Below are 23,101 nucleotides of genomic sequence, written 5' to 3'. Positions count from 1 at the left end.
TCTAATCCCAGTGCATATAACAACTAAACACTCTTGACTCTTGAGATTGGCATGGATCAACTAAACATCAAGAGGGACAAATTTAAGAAGTGATGCAGCTGTACAAGTCATTGGAGAAACCACACTTGGAGCGCTCTGTGTGCAGTTCGGTTCACCTGGCTTCAGGAATGATATCAAAATTAGAAAGGGTGCAGAAGAGATTCACCAGGATGTTTCAGTGCCCTCCATAATGTTTGGGAAAAAGACCCATCATTTATTTATTTGCCTCTGTACTCCACAATTTGAGATTGGTAATAGAAAAAAAATCACATGTGGTTAAAGTGCACATTGTCAGATTTTATTAAAGGCCATTTTTATACATTTTGGTTTCACCATGTAGAAATTACAGCAGAGTTTACACATAGTCCCCCCATTTCAGGGCTTGCGTAATAGGGAGAGATTGGATAGGCTGGGACTTTTTTTCTTTGGAGTATGGGAGGCTGAGGAGTGACCTTACTGAGATGTACAAGATCATGAGGGGCACAGTCCTCTGAGGGAGTGGAGAGATTGAAGAGGGACGTCAGGGGCAACTTCTTCCACTCAGAGGGGTAGTCTGTACCTGGAATGAGCTGCCAGTGGAGGCTGCGGAAGAGGGTACAATTCCGTCCTTTGTGGTAAGTGGATACAATCAGTCTGAAGAACAGTCCTGACCTGAAACGTCACCTATTCATGTTCTCTAGAGATGCTGCCTGACCCGCTGAGTTACTCCAGCACTTTGTGTCCTTTAGTACAAACCAGCATCTGCAGTTCCTCGTTTTTTCATCCTGATAAGACATTTGGACGGATGCTCGGCTCGGATAGGCAGGATTATGGGCCAAAAAGAACTAGCCCAGTATTACAGCTTGGTTGGCATGGATGAGGTGGGCCGAAGGGCCCGTTTCCGTACTGTACAACTCTGAGCGGGACAGGATCGGGCCGAACCATGACCACAACCATTTTCATTTGCAATTAAATGACCAACAGTTATGAGCCATAGAGTGTTTTGACTTTAATTTGTTTTGTAAAAAGAAACAACAAAATATAGACATTTGAGATTAAGCTTTCAAATCCTACAACTTTACATTCTGCACCCATGTTTAAAATGTACAGGCTGTGTATCAGCTCTCAACGGTGTCGGGACATGAGAGGGGTGGGTGCTGGCTCACACACAGACCCTGGCCCTGGGGGGTGGGGGCCCCCACGGAGAGCCAGCCGCTGCTGGGGAGGGAGGGGGAGGGAGGGAGGAGGGAGGGAGAGAGAGAGCCTTGAGGGCTGGAGGCATCTCGGACAGCAAGCTCACCCCCGCCGCCCCCCCCCGCAGCCGGTCAGTCGTGGGACATGTCGGTCTCTGCCGCGGTCAGTCTGAGCTGGGCTAAAGGGGGCAGCCATTCTTCCCTCCTTGCCATCTCCTGTTGAGTCAAACAAAACAAAAGCAAGAGAGGAAGAATGAATCTGCTCACCCCAACGTGTACAAGGGTAGGGTAGGGGAGGGGAGGATGGGGCGGGGCGGGGTGGGGTGGGGAGACACTGCGGTTTAAAGATTCACCGAGCTTGCTTAAGTTCACGTTTATTGTCAGATGCATGCATACACTGAGGGACACTCAGGGGCAATGAAAATCTTACTTACAACAACTTCGCAGACACATAGAACAGTACAGGATCAGACCCTTAGGCTCACAATGTCCTTGCTGACCTTAATGACAATGTTCGTGCCGACCAGAATGCCAAGTTAGGCAGAGTTGTGCACACGGGAACAGACCCTTCAGCCCAGCCTGCCCATGCTAACCGAGATGTCCCAACCACTCAAGTGCCATCCCAGTTCCTCTGACTCTCCCTTTGCCAAAGTGGTGACTTATTGTTTTGCACAGTAAATCCGAACCGCTGCAACCTTATCCTTTCTCTTTAGCCACAGCCCAGTCATACGACACAAGAAACAAGCCCTGAATTCCTACTTCTACACTAACCCCTTCCATTCTTCCCACATTCCCATCAAAAGCCTCTTGTTAACATGTGAGCCGGTCACATCACCGGTCGGTTTGGGATCTGCTCTGCCCAAAGACCGTAAGAAATTACAGAGAGTTGTAGATGTAGCCGAGTCTGTCACACTGACCAGACTCCCTCTACACCATCCACACTTCACGCCGCCTCAGGAAAGCAGCCAACATAATCAAGCACCACCCACACCCCGGTCATTCCCTCTTCTCCACTCTCCCATCAGGCAGAAGATAGGGATACGTGAAAGCACGTACCACCAGATTCTGGAATAGCTTCTTCCCCGCTGTCGCCAGGCAACTGAACGGTCCTGCCATAAGATGGGGTGTAGTCCCAATCCTCTAACCCACCTCATTGCTGTACTTGCACTTTTTCCATTGTATCCCAGTACATGTGACAATAATAAACCACCACCAACACCAATGACGCCTCAGCTCAATTGCAGAGATAGAGGGCTCTCTGTGCCACAATGGAGTCTGGATAAATCCCATTGCAGAGCAGCCATTTTGGAAACAGGGGCCCAGTAAAGTAGGGTTAAATTGTACCTGTTGCGTTCTCAGCAGCTCCTCTTTCTCCTGCAGCATGCGACACAGCTCCTCGTCATTGAGCGCATATTCCTCGGGCACGGGGTAGTCCTGCGGGCGAGGGCTGCTGCACATCTCACAGCCGGGCCGGTTGGGTTTGTTTATGTAGGTGCACTGTGCACAGGCCCAGCCTTTCTGTCTCACAGACACACACACACAGGAGAGAATACACATTGCTTTATTCTGCAACCAAACCCCGTGGAGAGATCAGTATCAGAGTCATACAGCGTGGAAACAAGCCCATCGGCCCAAATTGCCCACGCCGACCCTCATGTCCCATCTACACTAGTCCCGCCTTGACCTGTATCCCTCTAAACCTATCCATGTACCTGTTCAAAGGGAGGTAGGTATACAGAAACTGCAGCAACCTGCTGTGTTCGAATGCGACCAGAAGCAGGAGCAGCCCATTCGTCCCCTCGTGCCTGCTATCCCAATCACAGCTCACAATCTCCCTCAGCACCATTTTGCTGCAGTGATCCTTCGATTCCCCCAACATTCAAAGATGCCAATCTCACTGCTGCCAATACTCAGTGATGGAGCCTTCATGGGCCTCTCGGAGGTGAGAATATCAAAGATTCACTACCTCAAGGGCCTGAGCTGCAGGGAGAGGGTGGGCAGGCTGGGACTTTATTCCATGCAGCACTGGCAGCAGAAGGGTGAGATTACAGAGGGTGTATAAAATCATGAAGGGAATAGATAGGGTGATTGTACAGAGTCTTTCACCCGGGCTGGGGAATCAAGAGCTAAAGCTCATAGGTTTAAGGTGAGAAGGGAAAGATTTAATAGGAACCTGTGGGGCAACATTTTCACTCAGAGGCACTCAGCACTCTCTGGTACATCTCTTTTATACTTTGCCCCACTTACCTTAAAGCTATGCATTCTAGTGATTGATATTTCCACCCTGGGGTAAAGGTTCTGACTATCAACACCTCTCATAATTTTATACACTTACTGGACCAAGCTGACCCATTGGGCCCAAACCTCTCCTGAATTAGTGCAGCACCCTCTCCTCCCCCCCCTCCTCCCTCCCCTCCCCCCCCACTCCATCCCCCTCAACCCCCCTTATCCTTCCGCCTGCCCCCTCCCCCCTCCCTAGGAGATAGATTTAAACTTTAAAATGTGAATAACTTTTAAAATATAACACCGATATCAATGAAACATCACCAAAGGGACGACGGTGAGTAAGGTGGGCCTAAAATTGTCGCGCTATCGTGAACCGTTTTGGCTGTAGTTCAGGAACAAACTGACAAACAAACAAACAAACGAGAGTTTCAGTATATAGATGAAGTTTTGACTGGATATCATGCAAACAAGGATTTTCACGAAAATCTCGGTACCCATGACAATGATAATAATAATAATACACCAGAGAGGCGTGGGGCATTGTAATGGTCAGAGGTGGAGTTGTCTTACAGTGACTACAGTGAGAGGCAGTTCAGACGGTGAACCGTGACAGATGTTCAAACAGCTGCTTCACGACATTCTGCAGGGATTAATCCCAATTAGAGAGAGGGAATTCCCAAGAGGCACAATCTGCTCTTAACAAAGGAGGTCACACTGGGATAGTACAGTGGCACAGCAGGTAGAGCTGCTGCCTCACAGTGCCAGAGACCTTGGTTTGAGCACGGCCTCAACTGTTGTGTGTGTGTGTGTGTGTGTGTGTGTGCGTGTGGAGTTTGCATGTTCTTTCGTGACGGCGTGGCTTTCCTCCGGGTGCTCCGGTTTCCTCTCACATCCCAAAGATGTGCGGGTTTGTAGGTTAATCGGCCCTCTGTAAATTGCCCATCGTGTGCAGGGAGTGGATGAGAAAGCGGGATAACGTAGAACTAGTGCGAATGGGTGATTGCTGGTCGGCGCGGCCTCGGTAGGCCGAAGGGCCTCCATCTCTTAACTAAACGGAACCAAATAAAGAATGAATGAAGCGGCTGCTTACGGCGGGCCGCTGTGGGTGAGGCAGATTGAGGCGCGACTGCTGCCGGGTTTTGCGGGTACCTGTGCGGCCTGGTGCGTGGGAGAGGGTTGCTGCTGAAGCTGACTCGTCGTGTCCTGCGACGCCGCCGGCTGATGCGACGTGGGCTCCAGGTGGAGGCACTGGGCGGCGTTGCCCAGGTCCGGCCTTCCCTCCCTGCTCGTGGCCAGCGCCCCACCTGCAGACACACATACCATCACTTCACGTGGACCCGTCACCAACCACCTGCAGTCGCACTGCCCACTAAACATGGCTCCTGTCAGCCAGCGCAAAGGGGGGCCTGCACCATCTAGACTCGTTTCTCACACTGCCTTGGTTTATAACTCAGCGGTATGAATATTGATTTTCCAACTTCAAGTAACCCTTGCCTCCCCTCTCTCCCCGTCCCTCCCCCACCCTAGTTCTCCGCCTAGTTTCACTGGTCTGCTGATTAATTGTACTGATTGCATGCCTCGTTGTCACCTTCCCCTGCTCAGCCAGCAATCAACCATTGTACATTTCCTCGACCATCGTCTGCTTTGATCTGTCATTTTCATGCCTTACATATTCTTTGTACCCTTCCATATCTCGTTTCCCTCTCACCCGACTCTCAGTCTGAAGAAGGGTCTCGGCCCGTAACATCGCCCATTCCTTCTCTCCAGAGATGCTGCCTGTCCCACTAGGTTGCTCCAGCATTTTGTGTCTATCTTCGGTTTAAACCAGCATCTGCATTACACATTAGTCATAGAGCTGTACAGCAACAAAACAGGCCCTTGTCTCCGCCGACCAAGTTGTCATTCTATGTTAATCACATTTGCTGGCATTTATCCACCTAAACCCTTCCTATCTATACATCTGTTCAAATGTCTATTGAAAGTCATAATTGTATAAGCTTCCATAGCTTCCTTCATGTTCATAAGTGAGAGGAGCAGAATTAGGCCATTCGGCCCATTATGTCTACTCCGCCATTCAATCATGGCTGACCTATCTCTCCCTCCCAACTCCATTCTCCTGCCTTCTCCCCACAACCTCTAACTCCCGTACTAATCAAGCTTTAAAAATATCCACTGACTTGGTCTCCACAGCCTTTTCTGGCAGCTCGATCCAGATACAGACTACCCGCTGAGTGAAAAAATTGCCCCGAGGTCCCTCTTAAATCTCTCCCCTCTCACCTTAAGCCCGTGCCCTCTAGTTTTAGAATCCTCTACCCTGGGTAAAATGACTGTGAGCATTCACTTTATCCATGCCCCGCATGATCTTGCACATCTCAATAAGGTCACCCCTCAGCCTCCTACACTCCAAAGAAAAAAGCCCCAGCTTATCCAACCTCTCCCCAGAATTCAAGCCCACAAGCCCAGGTAACATTCCTGGTGAATCTCTTCTGCACCCTTTCCAACTTCCAAAAGAATAATATCTTTGCTATTGCTGGGTGACCAAAACTGAACACAGTACAGCACAGGAACAGGCCCTTCGGCCCACAATGCCTGTGTCGAACATGATGCCAAGTTAAAAGTCAAGGAAAAATGACCCGACTTTTGTACTCAGTACCCAGAGTAGAGGAATCGAAAATAAGGGGACATGCGGTTGAGGTGAGATGGGCAAGATTTAATGCAGAACTGAGGGGCAATTTTTCCAATCAGATGGAAATGGTTAAATGGAACATAGAAACATAGAAAATAGGTGCAGGAGGAGGCCATTTGGCCCTTCGAACCAACACCGCCATTCATTGTGATCATGGCTGATCATCCACAATCAGTAACCTGTGCCTGCCTTCCCCCACATCCCTTGACTCCTGTGTTCTTACTTCCTCTGCAACAAGTTGCCAGAGGAAGTAAGAACACAGAACAGTGCAGCACTGGAACAGGCCCTCTGGCCCACAATGTCTGTGCCAAACATGTTGCTAGAGGAGGTAGTTGAGGCAGGTACAATAACATTTAAAAAACACTTGGACAGGTAAGATGGACAGGAAAGGTTTACAGGGATACGGCCCAACGCAGGCAAATGAGACTAGCTAGGACAGAGATCTTGTTTAGCACAGGTGAATTGGGAGAAAGGGCCGTTTCAACTCTTTATGACCTACAAGACAGAAATAGATTCTTGATTAGTACGGCGTCAGGGGTTTTGGGGAGAAGGCAGGAGAAAGGGGTTAGGAGGGAGAGATAGATCAGCCATGATTGAATGGCGGAGCAGACTTGATGGGCCGAATGGCCTAATTCTGCTCTTACCACATGATCTTATGACTGTGCTTCAATGACATGTCTACCCTTCCCAGTGAAGGGTCGTGTGCCGAACACCTTCCTCAGCAGCCTGTCCACCGGACCTGCCACCTTCAGGGGTGTGGTTGTGCAACCGGCCAGGGTTGAAAGGTTGAGTGGGGCTCCACGTCTGAACTGACACCTAATCATAGAGGCTCACAACGTAGAAACAGGCCCATCGGCCCAACCTGCCCACACCGACCAAGATGCTCCATCTACACTAGTTTCACCTGCCAGTGTTTGGCCGATACCCCTCTAAACCCATCCCATCCAAGTCCAAATGTCTCTTAAACGCTGTGATAGTATCTGCCTCAACTACCTCGTCCGGCAGCCTGTTCCATACACCTACCGTGCTCTGTGTGGAAAACGTTGTCCCTCAGGTTCCTACTAAATCTTTCTCCCCTCACCTTTAACCTATGTCCTCTGGTTCTTGATTCCCCTACTATGGGTAAAAGACCTTGTGCATCTACCCTATCCACTCCCCTCATGATGTTGTACATCTCTGTGAAACCATCCCTTTTCACTGTACCTCGGAACACATGACAATAAACTAAACTAAATTCCCATCTCCATCCTTTTCTGCTTTCCGCAGAGACCGTTCCCTCCGAAATTCCCTGGTCAACTCGTCCCTTCCCACCCAAGCCACCCCATCCCCAGGTACTTTCCCCTGCAACCGCAGGAGATGCAACACCTGTCCCGAGACCTCCTCCCTCGACTCCGTCCAAGGACCCCGACGGTCTTTTCAGGCGAGGCAGAGGTTCACCTGCACCTCCTCCAACCTCATCTACTGTATTCTCTATTCCAGGTGTGGACTCCTATATATCGGTGAGACAGAGCGCAGACTCGGCGATCGTTTTGCTGAACACCTCCGCTCAGTCTACCTAAACCTACCTGTTCTCCCGATTGCTAAACACTTTAACTTCCCCTCCCATTCCCACACTGACCTTTCTGTCCTGGGCCTCCTCCATTGTCAGAGTGAGGCCCAGCGCAAATTGGAGAAACGGCACCTCATATTTTGCTTGGGCAACTTACACCCCAGCGGTATGAATATTGACTTCTCTAACTTCAGATTGCCCTTGCTTTCCCTCTCTCCATCCCCTCCCCCTTCCCAGGTCTCCCACTAGTCTTCCTGTCTCCGACTACATCATATCTCTGTCCCGCCCCCCCTCCCCTGACATCAGTCTGAAGAAGGATCTCGGCTCGAAAAGTCACCCATTCCTTCCCTCCAGAGATGCTGCCTGTCCCGCTGAGTTACTCCAGCATTTTGTGTTTACCTTCGATTTAAACCAGCATCTGCAGTTCTTTCCTAAACCAAACTGATCCTCCCTCCTGCCCCAGCTCGCCGGGGCAACTCACCTTTGCCGGCAGGTAAGGTGCTGCAGTTCCTCTTCTCGTTGTGCAGGAGGCTCTCTCTGCGGAGGAACTGTGTGAGGGGCTCCCCGTTGGCCATGATGGCTTGGGCCTGGTCCTCCTCGTACTGTTGCCGGGACAGCCCGGCCAGCTTGGCGGCGAGCAGGTAGAGGAAGGCAGAGTCGCGATCCCTCCTCACCCCGTAGGAGCTGAGCGTCCTGTGGTCGGCTGCCAAGCACTGGCCGATGATCCAGCGCTGGACACCGGGGTGGAATCCAAACTCACGGAACACCTGCCGCACAATAACACCCACCCTTCATTTACATAGCGCCTGGAACAATGGCGGCGCAGGGCCTTGGCAGTACAGCGGGTAGAGCCGCTGCCTCACAGCTCCCGAGTCCCGGGTTCCATCCTGACCTCGGGTGCTGTCTGTGTGGAGTTTGCACGTTCTCCCTGTGACCGCGTGGGTTTCCTCCGGGTGCCCCAGTTTCCTCCCACATCCCAAAGACGTGCGGGTTTGTAGGTTATTTGGTCTGTGTAAATTGCCTTGAGTGCGTAGGGAGTGGGTGAGAAAGTGGGACAACGGAATTAGTGTGAACGGGTGATCGATGGTCGGCATTTTAGTTTTAGTTCACAGCATGAAAACAGGCGGATACAATTACAGCTTTTAAAAGTTATTTGTTTCGCTATGTGCTTAGGAAAGATTCAGAGGGATATGGGCTTATATGGGATGAACCTGGTCGGCATGGACAAAGTGGGCCGAAGGGCCTGTTTACTGTGCTATTGAGGGTGGGAGGAAGGAGATACCAATACTGTACCCATGAGGGTCCACACCTCCAGCTTGGGGCGGCACGGTGGCCATGGACCCGGGTTTGATCCCAACTACGGGTGCTGTCTGTACGGAGTTTGTACGTTCTCCCCGTGACCTGCGTGGGTTTTCACCGGGTGCCCCCATTTCCTCCCAAACCAAAGACGTGCAAGCTTGCAGGTAAACTGGCTTTTGGAATTGTCCCTCGTGTGCAGGATAGAACTAGTGTACAGATGATTGATGGCGGCCATGGACTCGGTGGGCCGAAGGGCCTGTTTCCAAGCTGTATCTCTAAAGTCTAAAAGCTGCATTCCTATTGGGATAGGCTGAGCTCCCAGCGCTCGACCACTGTGACTAAAAACATCTGGAGTATTGTGTGCAGTTTTGGTCTCTTAATTTGAGGAATGACATCCTTGCTATTGATGCAGTGCGGCATAAGTTCACGAGTTTAATCCCCGGGATGGCGGGACTGTCATATGAGAAATGATCGCAAAGACTGGGCTTGTATTCACTGGAGTTTAGAATGGTTGAGAGGGGATATCTTATAGAGACATATAAAATTATAAAAGGCCTGGACAAGCTAGATGCAGGAAAAACGTTCCCAATGTTGGGGGAGTCCAGAACCAGGGGCCACAGTCTAAGAGTAAAACTGAGGTGAGAAGACTCTTTATCACCCAGAGAGTTGTGAATTTGTGGAATTCTCTGCCACAGAAGGCAGTGGCGACCAATTCACTGGATGAATTTAAAAGAGAGATAGATAGAGCTCTAGGGGCTAGTGGAATCACGGGATATGGGGAGAAGGCAGGCACAGGTTGCTGATTGTGAGCCATGATCACAATGAATGGCGGTGCTGGCGTGAAGGGCCAAATGGCCTCCTCCTGCACCTATTTTCTATGTTTCTATGTTTCTAACCACGTCTCCAGCATTGCCTTACCTGTTGCTTTAGTGTGAAGATTGTGGCGTAGGGGAAGACCTTCAGGACGATGGTGGCAGAAGAGGAGGCGTCCTCCACTCCGACTTTCAGGCTGAGGGGACAGAAAGAAGACACAGGGCTCGAGATCTTCGCACACCCTCCTGACCCAAGTGCAATCTACTTCCCACACTCCACAGAGCCGCACGGACTTCCTGGAAAAATAGAGAACTGTAGACGCTCGAATCCGGAGCAAAACACTAAGCGCTAGAGGAACTAAGCGGGTTCAGGCAGCATCTGGGGAGTGAATTGACAAGACAATGCTTCAGGTCTGAGGAAGGGGTCTGACCCAAAACATCGTCTGTTCAGTTCTGGGCACCATGTTATAGGGAAGATGTTGTCAAGCTTGAAAGAGTTCAGAAAAGATTTACGAGGATGTTGCCAGGACTAGAGGGTGTGAGCTATAGGGAGAGGTTGAGCAGGCTGGGACTCTTCCTTGGAGCACAGGAGGATGCGGGGAGATCTTATAGAGGTGTATAAAATCATGAGAGGAATAAATCGGGTAGATGCACCGAATCTATTGCCCAGAGTTGGGGAATTGAGGACCAAAGGTTCAAGGTGAAGGGGAAAAGATTTAATAGGAATCTGAGGGGCACCTTTTTCACACAGAGGGTGGTGAGTGTATGGAACAAGCTGCCCGAGGAGGTAGTTGAGGCTGGGACTATCCCAGCTGTTTAAGAAACAGTTAGACAGGTACATGGATAGGACAAGTTTGGAGGGATATGGACCAAACGCAGGCAGGTGGGACTAGTGTAGCTGGGACATATTGGCTGGTGTGGGCAAGTTGGGCCGAAAGGCCTGTCTCCACACTGTATCACTCTATGACTCTATCGCCTGTCCATTCCCTCCACAGATGCTGCCTGGCCCGCTGAGTTCCACCAGCACTTTGTGCTTTGCTCACGAGCTTCCTGATAGTTTATTGAGCAAAGTTCACATGATGATATGGTGCAGGAACCATTCATCCCATCGTACCATGCTGGTTCTTTGAGAGGGAATTCTCCATTGGTGTAAAATGTCATCTTATTTAAATATATATCCAAACTCCATTGAAGGGATGGAAGGCTGCAGGCCAAGTGCTGGTAAACGGGATTAGTGTAGATACATTCTTGATGGTCAGCATGGACAGGGTGGGCCGAAGGGCCTGTTTCAGTACTGCAACTGTATAACTATGAGAACCAACATCTTAAAAAAACTTGCAGGAAGGAACTGCAGATGCTGGTTTACACCTTAATCACAAAATGCTGGAGTAACTCAGTGGAACAGGCAGAATCTCTGGATAGAAGGAATGGGTGATGTTTCGGGTCCAGACCCTTCTTCAGACTGAGAGTCAGGGGAGAGGAAGGCACAGAGATAAGGAAGGGTAAGGTGTAAAAAAAAAATCAAAAGAGATGACTATCAAGGAAAATGTAGAATAGATCATTGTTAGCTAGGGAGAAGGTGACAACGAAGCAAACAGATAAAATGTAATCAGGGGACAGTCAGACGGAGAACTGGGAAGGGGGAGGGATGGAGAGAGAGGGAAAGCAAGGGTTACTTGAAGTTAGAGAAGTCAATATTCATACCGCTGGGGTGTAAGCTGCCCAAGCGAAATATGAGGTGCTGTTCCTCCAATTTGCACTGGGCCTCACTCTGACAATGGAGGAGGCCAGGACAGAAAGGTCAGTGTAGGAATGGGAGGGGAAGTTAAAGTGTTTAGCAACTGGGAGATCAGGCATGTTTAGGAAGATTTCAGCAAAATGATCGCCGAGTCTGCGCTTTGTCTCACCGATATATAGGAGTCCACACCTGGAATAGAGGATACAGTAGATGAGGTTGGAGGAGCTGCAAGTGAACCTCTGCCTCGCCTGAAAAGACCGTCGGGATCCTTGGACGGAGTCGAGGGAGGAGGTATAGGGACAGGCGTTGCATCTCCTGCAGATGCAGGGGAAAGTACCTGGGGAGGGGGTGTTTTGACCCAAAATGTCACCCATTCCTTCTCTCCAGAGATGCTGTCTGTCCCGCCGAGTTACTCCAGCTTTTTGTAACTATCCAGAGACACTGCCTGTGCTGTTATCTTAAAAAAATTGATGTAGAAATATATTCTTATCCCCCAGTTTAAATCTGTTGGTAAAAGCTGTGATTACCAGTTTGAAGTTGTTCTTCCCAGCAACTATCAGGCTCTTGAACACAGCACAACACTAACCTCAGCAAACGTGATCCTCTATGGTCTATGTCTTTGGCTGCACTACAGATTTCAGTTTTGCACCATTATTGTTATCTGGCATTAAAGATAGTAATTTATTGTATTATTGGTTACTGTATATTTAGCTTGTGTTGTGGTGTTAATGGGGTCTGTGAGGCTGCAGAAAGTTAGAACGCCATTGTTCCATTGCCGAGGCACATCGCTCTTAACTCCTGAATTTCTCCAAAATATGATTATTAAAAAACATTAAATTTGCCCTGCTTGGGAAAATTGCTGAGTTGTTGTAGAAACATGGAATAGTAGTTGCTGGAATCGCGGGCAGAAAAGGAAGTGCTGTGGTAACTCAGTAGGTCAGGCAGCATCTGTGGAAGGAAATGGACGACTCTGTTCTGAAGAAGGGTCCCGACCCGAATTGTCGTCTGTCCATTCTCTCCCCAGATGCTGCCTGACCTGCTGAGTTCCCAGCATTTTTATGTTTTGCTATAGAAATCTACTGGATTAGTCTGTGCTGAACATCCTCATTTCACTCCTGCCATTGGGAAGATATAGGTGTCTGAACAATTCGTCACTTCCAGGCTCAGGAACAGCTTCTTCCCAATAAACATCAGACTATTTGAATACACAACGTATAGAAAAGATAGACAGGTGGGGAGAGGGGGTGGGGTCGCTCTGTTGGTAAGGAACGATATTCACTCCCTTGCAAGGGGTGACATAGAATCAGGAAATGTGGAATCAGTATGGATAGAGATGAGGAATTGTAATTGTAATGGGAGTTATCTACAGGCCCCCAAACAGTAGCCTCGACAAGTTGAATCAAGAGCTAAAATTGGCATGTTGCAAATGTAATGCTACATGGGAGATTTCAACATGCAGGTAGACTGGGAAAATCAGGTTGGTAATGGACCCCAGGAAAGAGTTTGTGGAATGCCTCCGAGATGGATTCTTAGAACAGCTTGTACTGGAGCCTACCAGGGAGAAGGCAATTCTGGATTTAGTGTTGTGTAATGAACCTGATCTGATAAGGGAACTCAAGGTAAAAGTGCCATTAGGAGGCAGTGATCATAATATGATAGGTTTTTACTCTACAAATTGAGAGGGAGAAGGGAAAATCGGAAGTGTCAGTATTACAGTATAGCAAAGGGGATTACAGAGGCATGAGGCAGGAGCTGGCCAGATTTGACTGGAAGCAGGCCCTAGCAGGGAAGACGGTGGAACAGCAATAGCAGGTATTCCTGGGAATAATGCAGAAGTTGCAGGATCAATTTATCCCTAAGAGGAGGAAAGATTCTAAGGGGAGTAAGAGGCACCCGTGGCTGACAAGGGAAGTCAAGGACAGCATAAAAATAAAAGAGAAGAAGTATAACATAGCAAAGAAGAGTGGGAAGCCAGAGGATTGGGACTCTTTTAAAGAGCAACAGAAGATAACTAAGGGGAGAAAAGATGAGGTAACTAAAGGGAGAAAAGATAAGCTAGCCAATAATATAAAGGAGGATAGTAAAAGCTTTTTTAGGTATGTGAAGAGGAAAAATATAGTCAAGGCAAATGTGGGACCCTTGAAGATAGCAGGGGAATTTATTATGGGGAACAAGGAAATGGCAGACGGGTTGAACCAGTACTTTGGATCTGTCTTCACTAAGGAAGATACAAACAATCTCCCAGATGTTCTAGTGGCCAGAGATCCTAGGGAGACGGAGGAATTGAAGGAAATTCACATTAGGCAGGAAATGGTGTTGGGTAGACTGATGGGACTGAAGGCTGATAAATCCCCAGGGCCTGATGGTCTGCATCCCAGGGTACTTAAAGAGGTGGCTCTAGAAATTGTGGACGCATTGGTGATCATTTTCCAATGTTCTATAGATTCAGGATCAGTTCCTGTGGATTGGAGGGTAGCTAATGTTATCCCACTTTTTAAGAAAGGAGGGAGAGAGAAAACGGGTAATTATAGACCAGTTAGTCTGACATCAGTGGTGGGGAAGATGCTGGAGTCAATTATAAAAGACGAAATTCCGGAGCATTTGGATAGCAGTAACAGGATCGTTCCGAGTCAGCATGGATTTACGAAGGGGAAATCATGCTTGACTAATCTTCTGGAATGTTTTGCGGATGTAACTAGGAAAATTGACAGGGGAGAGCCGGTGGATGTGGTGTACCTCGACTTTCAGAAAGCCTTCGACAAGGTCCCACATAGGAGGATAGTGGGCAAAATTAGAGCACATGGTATTGGGGGTAGGGTACTGAACATGGATAGAAAATTGGTTGGCAGACAAAAAGCAAAGAGTGGGGATAAATAGATCCCTTTCAGAATGGCAGGCAGAGACTAGTGGGGTAACGCAAGGCTCGGTGCTGGGACCGCAGCTATTTACAATATACATTAATGACTTGGATGAAGGGATTCAATGTTCCATTAGCAAATTTGCAGATGATACAAAGCTGGGTGGCAGTGTGAACTGTGAGGAAGATGCTATGAGGTTGCAGGGTGACTTGGATAGGTTGTGTGAGTGGGTGGATGCATGGCAAATGCAGTTTAATGTGGATAAGTGTGAGGTTATCCACTTTGGTGGTAAGAATAGGAAGGCAGAATATTATCTGAATGGTGTCAAGTTAGGAAAAGGGGACGTACAACGAGATCTGGGTGTCCTCGTGCATCAGTCACTGAAAGGAAGCATGCAGGTACAGCAGGCAGTGAAGAAAGCCAATGGAATATTGGCCTTCATAACAAGAGGAGTTGAGTATAGGAGCAAAGAGGTCCTTCTACAGTTGTACAGGGCCCTAGTGAGATCGCACCTGGAGTACTGTGTGCAGTTTTGGACTCCAAATTTGAGGAAGGATATTCTTGCTATTGAGGGCGTGCAGCGTAGGTTTACTAGGTTAATTCCCGGAATGGCGGGACTGTCATATGTTGAAAGTCTGGAGCGACTAGGCTTGTATACACTGGAATTTAGAAGGATGAGAGGGGATCTTATCGAAACATAAGATTATTAAGGGGTTGGACACGTTAGAGGCAGGAAACATGTTCCCAATGTTGGGGGAGTCCAGAACCAGGGGTCACAGTTTAAGAATAAGGGGTAGGCCATTTAGAACAGAGATGGGGAAAACCTTTTCAGTCAGAGAGTTGTAAATCTGTGGAATTCTCTGCATCAGAAGGCAGTGGAGGCCAATTCTCTGAATGCATTCAAGAGAGAGCTAGATAGAGCTCTTAAGGATAGCAGAGTTATGTGATATGGGGAGAAGGCAGGAACGGGGTACTGATTGAGAATGATCAGCCATGATCACATTGAATGGTGGTGCTGGCTCGAAGCTCTTAAGAGCTGGATAGAGCTCTTAAGGATAGCGGAGTGAGGGGGTATGGGGAGAAGGCAGGAACGGGGTACTGATTGATAGTGATCAGCCATGATCGCATTGAATGGCGGTGCTGGCTCGAAGGGCTGAATGGCCTACTCCTGCACCTATTGTCTATTGTCTATTGACCGATTGACTTCTTCCTGCACCTATTGTCTATTGTCTATCTTAGGATGTGGGAGGAAAACGGAGAAAACCCACAGGGTCACGAGGAGAACGTTCAAGTTCCACATAGGCAGCACCCGAGGTCAGGATCTGGCGCTGTACGGCTGCAACTCTACCGCTGCATCACTGTGCCACTCTTGTTATCTATAAGTACCGTGTTTACAGACCTGTTATGCTGCTGCATGTGAGACTTGATTTAACTCCCTTGAACCTGGTTGTAGCACTGTGAACCAAGAGTTACCTGATAGGCTGGCTGGGGTAGGAAAGCTCTTTCAGGGAGATGGCCAGGCAGGGTCTCTGCTGTGCAAGAGTCACTGCACACTCCGACGACAAGATGCAATCACCTGCTTCTATTGCCTGTGTCAGCTGCAGAATCAGGTCCTCTAGCATTGGAAACAAGCATCGCACAAAATCAGCAACATCAGCATCACAGCTCCCAGCTGAAGATAGAAATCTCACAGGGCAGGCACAGCACGGTTCAGGCAAAGGGTGAAGCTCCCTCTACACTGTCCCACCCACACTCCCAGGGTCAGACACAGTGAAGCTCCCTCTGCACCGCCCTATCACACACTCCTAGGGTCAGGCACAGATCTGAAGAGGCTGCTCAAGTTTTGGCTACATTTTAGCCCCACGTTCCTGATATTTGGGCACCCGGTACAGAGGGGGGAGGGTCAGGAGGGAGGGGAGAGGGTCAGGAGGGAGGGAGGGAGGGGGGTTGGGTCAGGAGGGAGGGGGGTTGGGTCAGGAGGGAGGGGGGTTGGGTCAGGAGGGGGAGGGTCAGGGGGGGGTCTCCCTCTTGGTCTGCACCTGGGCCTGGCCAAGATGGCCATTCCCAGGTCCAGGCAGCGGGTAGTCAACGGCCCCACCAGGGTCGGCTGCCTGCCCCTCATCCGAGCTCACGTCCGTGCCTGGAGAGGGAGCACGCAGTGTCTACGGGGACTTTGGTCGCCGCGGGGGGCCAAGTGTATTACCGACGTTATTTTAAAATTGATGACTGTTGTTTTGTAAAATGCTACAAAGGCAGTTTTGATCATGTTACCCTTTCGTATGTTTGTTTTTGTTTTCTGAAGAAAAGTATTTGTATTTTAAAAAAAAGTGTCAGACACAGAGTGAAGCTCCCTCTAGACCATCCCATCACACACTCCCGGGGTCAGACACGGAGAGGAGTTCCCCCTACCCTATCCTACCCCCCTAGATCTGGTGTAGGTCTTGAGAAGAAACAACTCCCATTTACACTGTCTAACCCAACATCTAAATCTGAGGTTAACTCTGTGGGGTGAAGCAAATGCCCACCCTGTCCAGCTGGGCAGCCTTGTACCTCGCTGGTGAAGGAAGACACAAAATGTTGGAGTAACTCATCGGGTCAGGCAGCATCTCAGGAGAGAAGGAATGGATGACGTTTCGGGTCGAGACCCTTCTTCACACTCTGATGAAGTGTCTCAACCCGAAACGTCACCCATTCCTTCTCTCCTGAGATGCTGCCTGACCTGCTGAGTTACACCAGCATTTTGTGTCTACCTTCGATTTAAACCAGCATCTGCAGGGTTTTTTTCCTACCACGCTGGTGAATCTGGACCGTTTGCGATAGCTACCCTGTTGTCGGGAATTTTGAGAATTCTAAGGAAGATGAGTAGGTTATAATATGGTTAACCTTAGGGCTTACACACTGGGCAAGCACGATTGGAAAAAATGGCCAAGAATGTAGTCAGAATAGCAAAGCTGATACATTCTGCTGAAATCTGAAGAGGGGTCTCGACCTGAAATGTCACCCATTCCTTCTCTCCATAGATATTGCCTGTCCCACTGAGTTACTCCAGCTTTTTGTGTCTACATTCTGCTGAAAAGCAGGCTTCTTTATCTATTGAGGGGAGGGGGGGGGAGGATAGTCATTTGCAGGTCTGTCTAGGTGCTTATCCACTGCAACTTTGAGATTACAGCTGCTCTTTGTCACTGTGTTTAACAGGCAAGTCCTCCAGAGTTAACAAATGGCCTTTTGTAGACCCCATCAATCCTCCCTACAGGAACATTGACATTTATGGTATCTACTTGTTCATTATATGGGAGAGTTTCAAAACAACAGGAAACGTAAGATTAAAGTTAACTCTGGGGAAAGAGAAAGATGGAAGGTTACAGAGACATTGATTAATGGTTTATTTCAACTCCACAAGTAACCATTGTGTCATGAGGATGTAAACATTGTACAGTTACTATGGCTTGTTGAAGCAGTTTGGGCTTGCTCACACTGGAGTTTAGATGGTTGAGGGGGGGGGGACCTCATTAAAACTTACAGAATAATGAAAAGCATAGAGTGGATGTGGAAAAGCTGTTTCCATTGGTGGGAGAGTCTAGGACTCTCCCACCAGAGGTCACAGCCTCAGAATTAAAGGGCGCTCTTTTAGAAAGGAGGTGAGGAGGAACCTCTTTAGTCAGAGGGTAGTTAATCTGTGGAACTCATTGCCACAGAGGGCTGTGGAGGCCAAGTCAGTGGATATATCTTTAAGGAAGAGATAGACAAATTCTTGATTAGAACGGTGTCAAGGGTTATGGGGAGAAGGCAGGAAAATGGGATTAGGTACATAGATCAGCCATGATTGAATGGTAGAGTGGACTCGATGGCTGAATGGCCTAATTCTACTCCTATAACTTGTGAACGTGTGACCTGTTAGATGGACTCACCACTGATTTGTAAGCTGTTTTACTTTGTGCCCGTGCCAGTCTGAGTAAAGTCAATAGACAATAGACAATAGGTGCAGGAGTAGGCCATTCGGCCCTTCGAGCCAGCACCGCCATTCAATGTGATCATGGCTGATCATTCTCAATCAGTACCCCGTTCCTGCCTTCTCCCCATACCCCCTGACTCCACTATCCTTAAGAGCTCTATCTAGCTCTCTCTTGAATGCATTCAGAGAATTGGCCTCCACTGCCTTCTGAGGCAGAGAATTTCACAGATGTGGAATATCACAGTCAGATATAGGGTACGGGTAAAGTATAACATTCCCTCCTACACTGCCTCGATCCCATGGCGGGAGAGGAGAACTGCACGTGTGTCCGGTGACAACCAATGTCCCCCGATAGGATATCTCACCTGTGCGTGCCAGATCGGTGCCCGGCTTTGGGATGTCCGGACTGGCTCTGTGAGTGTCCATTCCGCTCTCACTACTCCCCTTGCCCACTGCCGGCAGCAGCGGGCTCTGGCTCTGTGCACCGACCGTGATACTCGCTGCAGGGAGACAGAATCAATCGACACTGAGCAGGCCAGTGGCAGGGCCCACAGCGGGGGAGCACCACACTGTCACTCCCCACCCCAAAACAAACCTCCCACAATCCCCTCTTCATCTTCATTCAGCTGCTCCCTTCCCCTCTCTCTACAACTCACACTCTGTCACACAGGCACGGCTCCCCACCCTCCATCCCACCTACACAGCGACAGCACGGTGGCGCAGCGGTAGAGTTGCTGCCTCACAGCGCCAATGACCCTGGTTTGATCCTGACTTCGGGTAGACACAAAATACCGGAGTAACTCAATGGGACAAGCAGCATCTCTGGAGGGAAGGAATGGGTGACGTTTCGGATAGAGACCCTTCTTCAGACCACGGGTGCTGTCTGTGCAGAGTTTGCAGGTTCTCCCCGTGACCGTGTGGATTTTCTCTGTGATCTTGTTTACTCCCACACTCCAAAGACGTGCAGGTTTGTAAGTTAATTGGCTTCTGTTAAATTGTAAATTGTCCCTAGTGTGTGTAGGGTAGTGTTAGTGTGTGGGGATCACTGATCGGCGCGGACTCGGTGGGCCAAAGGGCCTGTTTCCGCGCCGTGTCTCTATATTAAACTACGCTTCATGCAGCCAACATTGACCATTCACACGCTAGTCATTCCCTCCTCTCCCCTCCCCTCTCTCCGTGGAGCAGTGCGCTTGCCCAGGTGAGCCACCCACCCTTCTCCACCTCTCTCAGCGAGCTGGTGACGATGGTCGACCATCTCTGGGCCTCCTCCTCGTCCTCAAAGTGATAGACCAGCTGGTCGGCCGGCTGGTTTTGCGTGCTGATCCCATGGCACGTCGTGCTCTTGAATTCATACACGATGTCCTTCAAGTTAAATTCATACAGGCTCTGCCGACAGACAAGAAAGATGAGGCAGGGCCGGTTAAAAACCGCAGGGTCGAGAAACCCACACTCCAAAGGCAAAGGCCCTTTGTCTTAACAAAGCCAGACACAAAGTAACTCCCCTCATGAGAGGAATACATTGGGTGAATGCACAGAAATAGTTTGCACATTCTCCCTGTGACTATGGGGGTTTTCCACGGGTGCTCCCGTTTTCCCGTTTTCTCCCACATCTCAAAAGACGTGCAAGTCTTAGGAAATTGGCTTCTGTAAATTGTCCATAGTTTGTAGGATAAAACTAGTGTGCGGGGATCACTGGTCGGCACGGACTCGGTGGGCCAAAGGCCCTGTTTCCACGCTGTATCTCTGAACTAAACTGACCTGTCTCTCACCTTATTTACCCAGTCTACCCGAGACGACTCCACCTCTGACCTTACAGTGACCCTTATTTAAGTTAGAGACAGCAGTTTTGTTCCCATGGTGTTTACCCTCAAACTGCATCTGAACTTCTAACATATTCCCTGAAGGAATCGTTAAACAAAAGGTGACATATTAATCGCTCCTCATGACGAAAAATGAGTTGGGTTCAGTAGCAGACTGTTCCCTGACGCATTCCCCAGGTTCATCCAGTCAATATGTAGATTAAAATCTCCCTCGGGAATTTCAGTTCCCTTCAAACTTGCTGGCGTCATTTCCTCTATCGACAAGTCACAAACTACTCCCACCCCCACCTGCCACTGCTTCCCCATGCTGTTACGTTTAGGCTTGTTATTGTCACGTGTACCGAGGTACCGCTCCCTCCCTCCCCCCACCTCCCGACGGGCGCTCCCTCAATCGATCCCCAGGGCGCTCCCTCACCCCCCCTCCCCCAGGGCACTCCCTCACCCCCCCCCCCCCCCCCGGCGCTCCCTCACCCCCCTCCCGGGCGCTCCCTCACTCCCACCCCACCCCGGGCGCTCCCTCACCCCCACCGCTCCCTTCCTCACCGGGCTGCCGCCGCCATGCCTCACGCCCAGTCGGAAGTCCCCGGGCCGCTCCATGCTGAGCTGCAGCCGCAGGGCCGAGCGGCGGCCGCCTTCCTCCCACACCCGGCACGACATCAGCACGGTGGCCTGGGCCTGCCCCGTCCCCGGCCCCTGCCCCGGGCGCTCGGCGGCCGGCCCGGCCCGCAGCCCCCGCGCCTCGCCCGACGCCATCGCCGGACTCTTCCCGCCGTGACTCCGCTCCGCTGCCGTCTGTGCGCCGCCTTCAGCTGCCCGGGCGGCAACACGAGGTCCGGGCAGCACGTCCTCCCCACCCCAACTTCCCCAGCGTAGAGAAACGCGCATCTCCGTCCGAAACACTCAGCCAATGCATTTCAAAAAGTTGGAGTAACTCAGCGGGTCAAGCAGCATCTCAGGAGAGAAGGAATAGGTGATATAAGAAAATAACTGCAGATGCTGATACAAATCGAAGGTATTTATTCACAAAATGCTGGAATAACTCAGCGCGTCAAGCAGCATCTCAGGAGAAGGAATGGGTGACGTTGAATGAGAGGGTCTCGACCCGAAACATCACCCATTCCTTCTCTCCTGAGATGCTGCCTGACCCGGTGCGTTACTAAAGCTTTTTGTGATACCTTCGATTTGTACCAGCATCTGCAGTTATTTTACTACACAACGAGCCAATATATTTGTACATGTTCAAAAGTCCTAGTCCATTCGGCCGATCAAGTTTATTCCGCCATTCAATCATGGCTGATCCATTTTTCCCTCTCAACTCCATTCTCCTGCCTTCTCCCCATAACCCTTGACACCCTCAAGGGCCTGCCCTACGTAGGCGATTTTTTATGCGACTGCCGGCGACTGTCATCGTCATAGCAGGTGACTGGATCCCCCCTAAGACAATGTCTACGATAAGCTACAACATCCTACTACCCAGTCGACATCAGGCTACAGCAAGCTACTGACAACCGGCGACCCAATCGTCACGACTTAGGACGTCCACCTACGACTGCACCTACCACAACCTATGACCACACAGGTGACAACCTACGACAACTGAAGTCAACCTACCTCCACCTGCAACAAGCTACGACCCTGTCGGTGACAACTGAAGACAATTTGAGTCATTTTGGCCTCCGGTTTTGATGGCGGTACCTGTCGCCGGTTGGTGTAGGTAGTCGCCAATGGAATTCACCGAAGTCCACACCGGCGACAACCTACGTCACCTGGCGACAACCTACAACAGCACCTACGTCAGGAGTCTTCGAGCTACGATCATTGGCGTCAAATCAACAGTTGCCGAAATTTTTTAAACATCTCAAAATCCAGCAGCGACCAGAAAAACACTACGACTCTTTGGAGACTACTCACAACCATACAGGCGACATCCCAGTGGCCTTGTGGTATCTGCCTAGTCGCCTCTAGTTGCCTAAAATCATCGCCTAAGTGGGACAGGCCCTTAGCCAATCAAGTATGTGTCATTCTCCGCCTTATGATGTTGTCTCTGTACAGTCACCTACTCACCAACACAACCTGGTACCAGTCTCCCAATCCCCAGCTCCGAGGCCCCCTCCCCCATTCCTTCAGCCTTGTATTCTTCTCACACTCTCAAAGAACAAATTCTTCAGAAGCTTTTAATTCTCACCAGTAGCAGCTTTATGCATAAACTGATGATTTTTTTTAAAGCCCCCAAGTGGAAGCAGAAATAGCTGGAGATGCTGCCTCAAAAAGGCAATCAGCTTCATCAAAGACCCACAGCATCCTGGCCACGCTCTCATGTCACTACTCCCATCGAGAAGAATGTACAAGAGCCTGAAGACCGTGATTACCAGGTTGAAGAATAGCTTCTTCCCAACAACAACCATCAGGCTCTTGAGCACGACATGGCATATTCTGACTTGTTTTGTTCATGTTAACTTGGTTTCTCTTTCCTTGTGCTTACCTGCTGAGTGATTATAGCACTTAAAAGTCATAGAGCTCTACAGCAGGGAAATAGACCCTTTGACCCAACTCATCCACACCGAACAAGTTGGCATTCTGAGCTTGTCCTATTTGGCCCATTTCTCTCTAAACCCTTCCTATTCATGCACCTGTCTAATTATCTTTCACGCACCTGTCTAATTATCTTTTAATCATTATAGTGATACCTGACTTTACCTCTTCCTCTGTCAGCTCTGCAAGCTCACACCTCAACCTCCTATGCTCCAGGGAAAACAAACCCAGCCTATCCTGAAGATAGATACAAAAAGCTGGAGTAACTCAGTGGGTCAGACTGCATCTCTGAGGCAGCATCCAAAGATGCTATCTGATCTGCTGAGTTACTCCAGCATTTTGTGTCTATCTTCAGTTTAAACTAGCATCTGCAGTTCCTTCCTACACACCCAGCCTATCCTGTCTCCTTATAACTCAA

General features: G+C 49.6%; 1 protein-coding gene across 1 annotated transcript in view; it reads right to left on the bottom strand.

Annotated features, from left to right (window-relative positions):
* The window catches only part of shrprbck1r (sharpin and rbck1 related), a 44,493-nt gene extending 23,532 nt beyond the window's left edge, over positions 1 to 20,961 (bottom strand). Inside the window, exons 1-8 of the mRNA XM_078423934.1 lie at positions 20,695 to 20,961; positions 19,543 to 19,717; positions 18,697 to 18,831; positions 15,853 to 15,994; positions 9,890 to 9,980; positions 8,154 to 8,439; positions 4,587 to 4,741; positions 2,556 to 2,729 (exon numbers count right to left, since the gene is read on the bottom strand). Coding sequence (XP_078280060.1) covers positions 2,556 to 2,729; positions 4,587 to 4,741; positions 8,154 to 8,439; positions 9,890 to 9,980; positions 15,853 to 15,994; positions 18,697 to 18,831; positions 19,543 to 19,717; positions 20,695 to 20,904 — 1,368 coding nt within the window. The 5' untranslated portion in view covers positions 20,905 to 20,961. The remainder of the gene's footprint in view (positions 1 to 2,555; positions 2,730 to 4,586; positions 4,742 to 8,153; positions 8,440 to 9,889; positions 9,981 to 15,852; positions 15,995 to 18,696; positions 18,832 to 19,542; positions 19,718 to 20,694) is intronic.
* Between the last annotated feature and the right edge of the window lie 2,140 nt (positions 20,962 to 23,101).

This window comes from Rhinoraja longicauda, chromosome 2, assembly GCF_053455715.1.
Source record: "Rhinoraja longicauda isolate Sanriku21f chromosome 2, sRhiLon1.1, whole genome shotgun sequence".
Lineage (NCBI taxonomy): Eukaryota > Metazoa > Chordata > Chondrichthyes > Rajiformes > Arhynchobatidae > Rhinoraja > Rhinoraja longicauda.
This window is presented reverse-complemented; position numbering and strand designations above follow the sequence as displayed.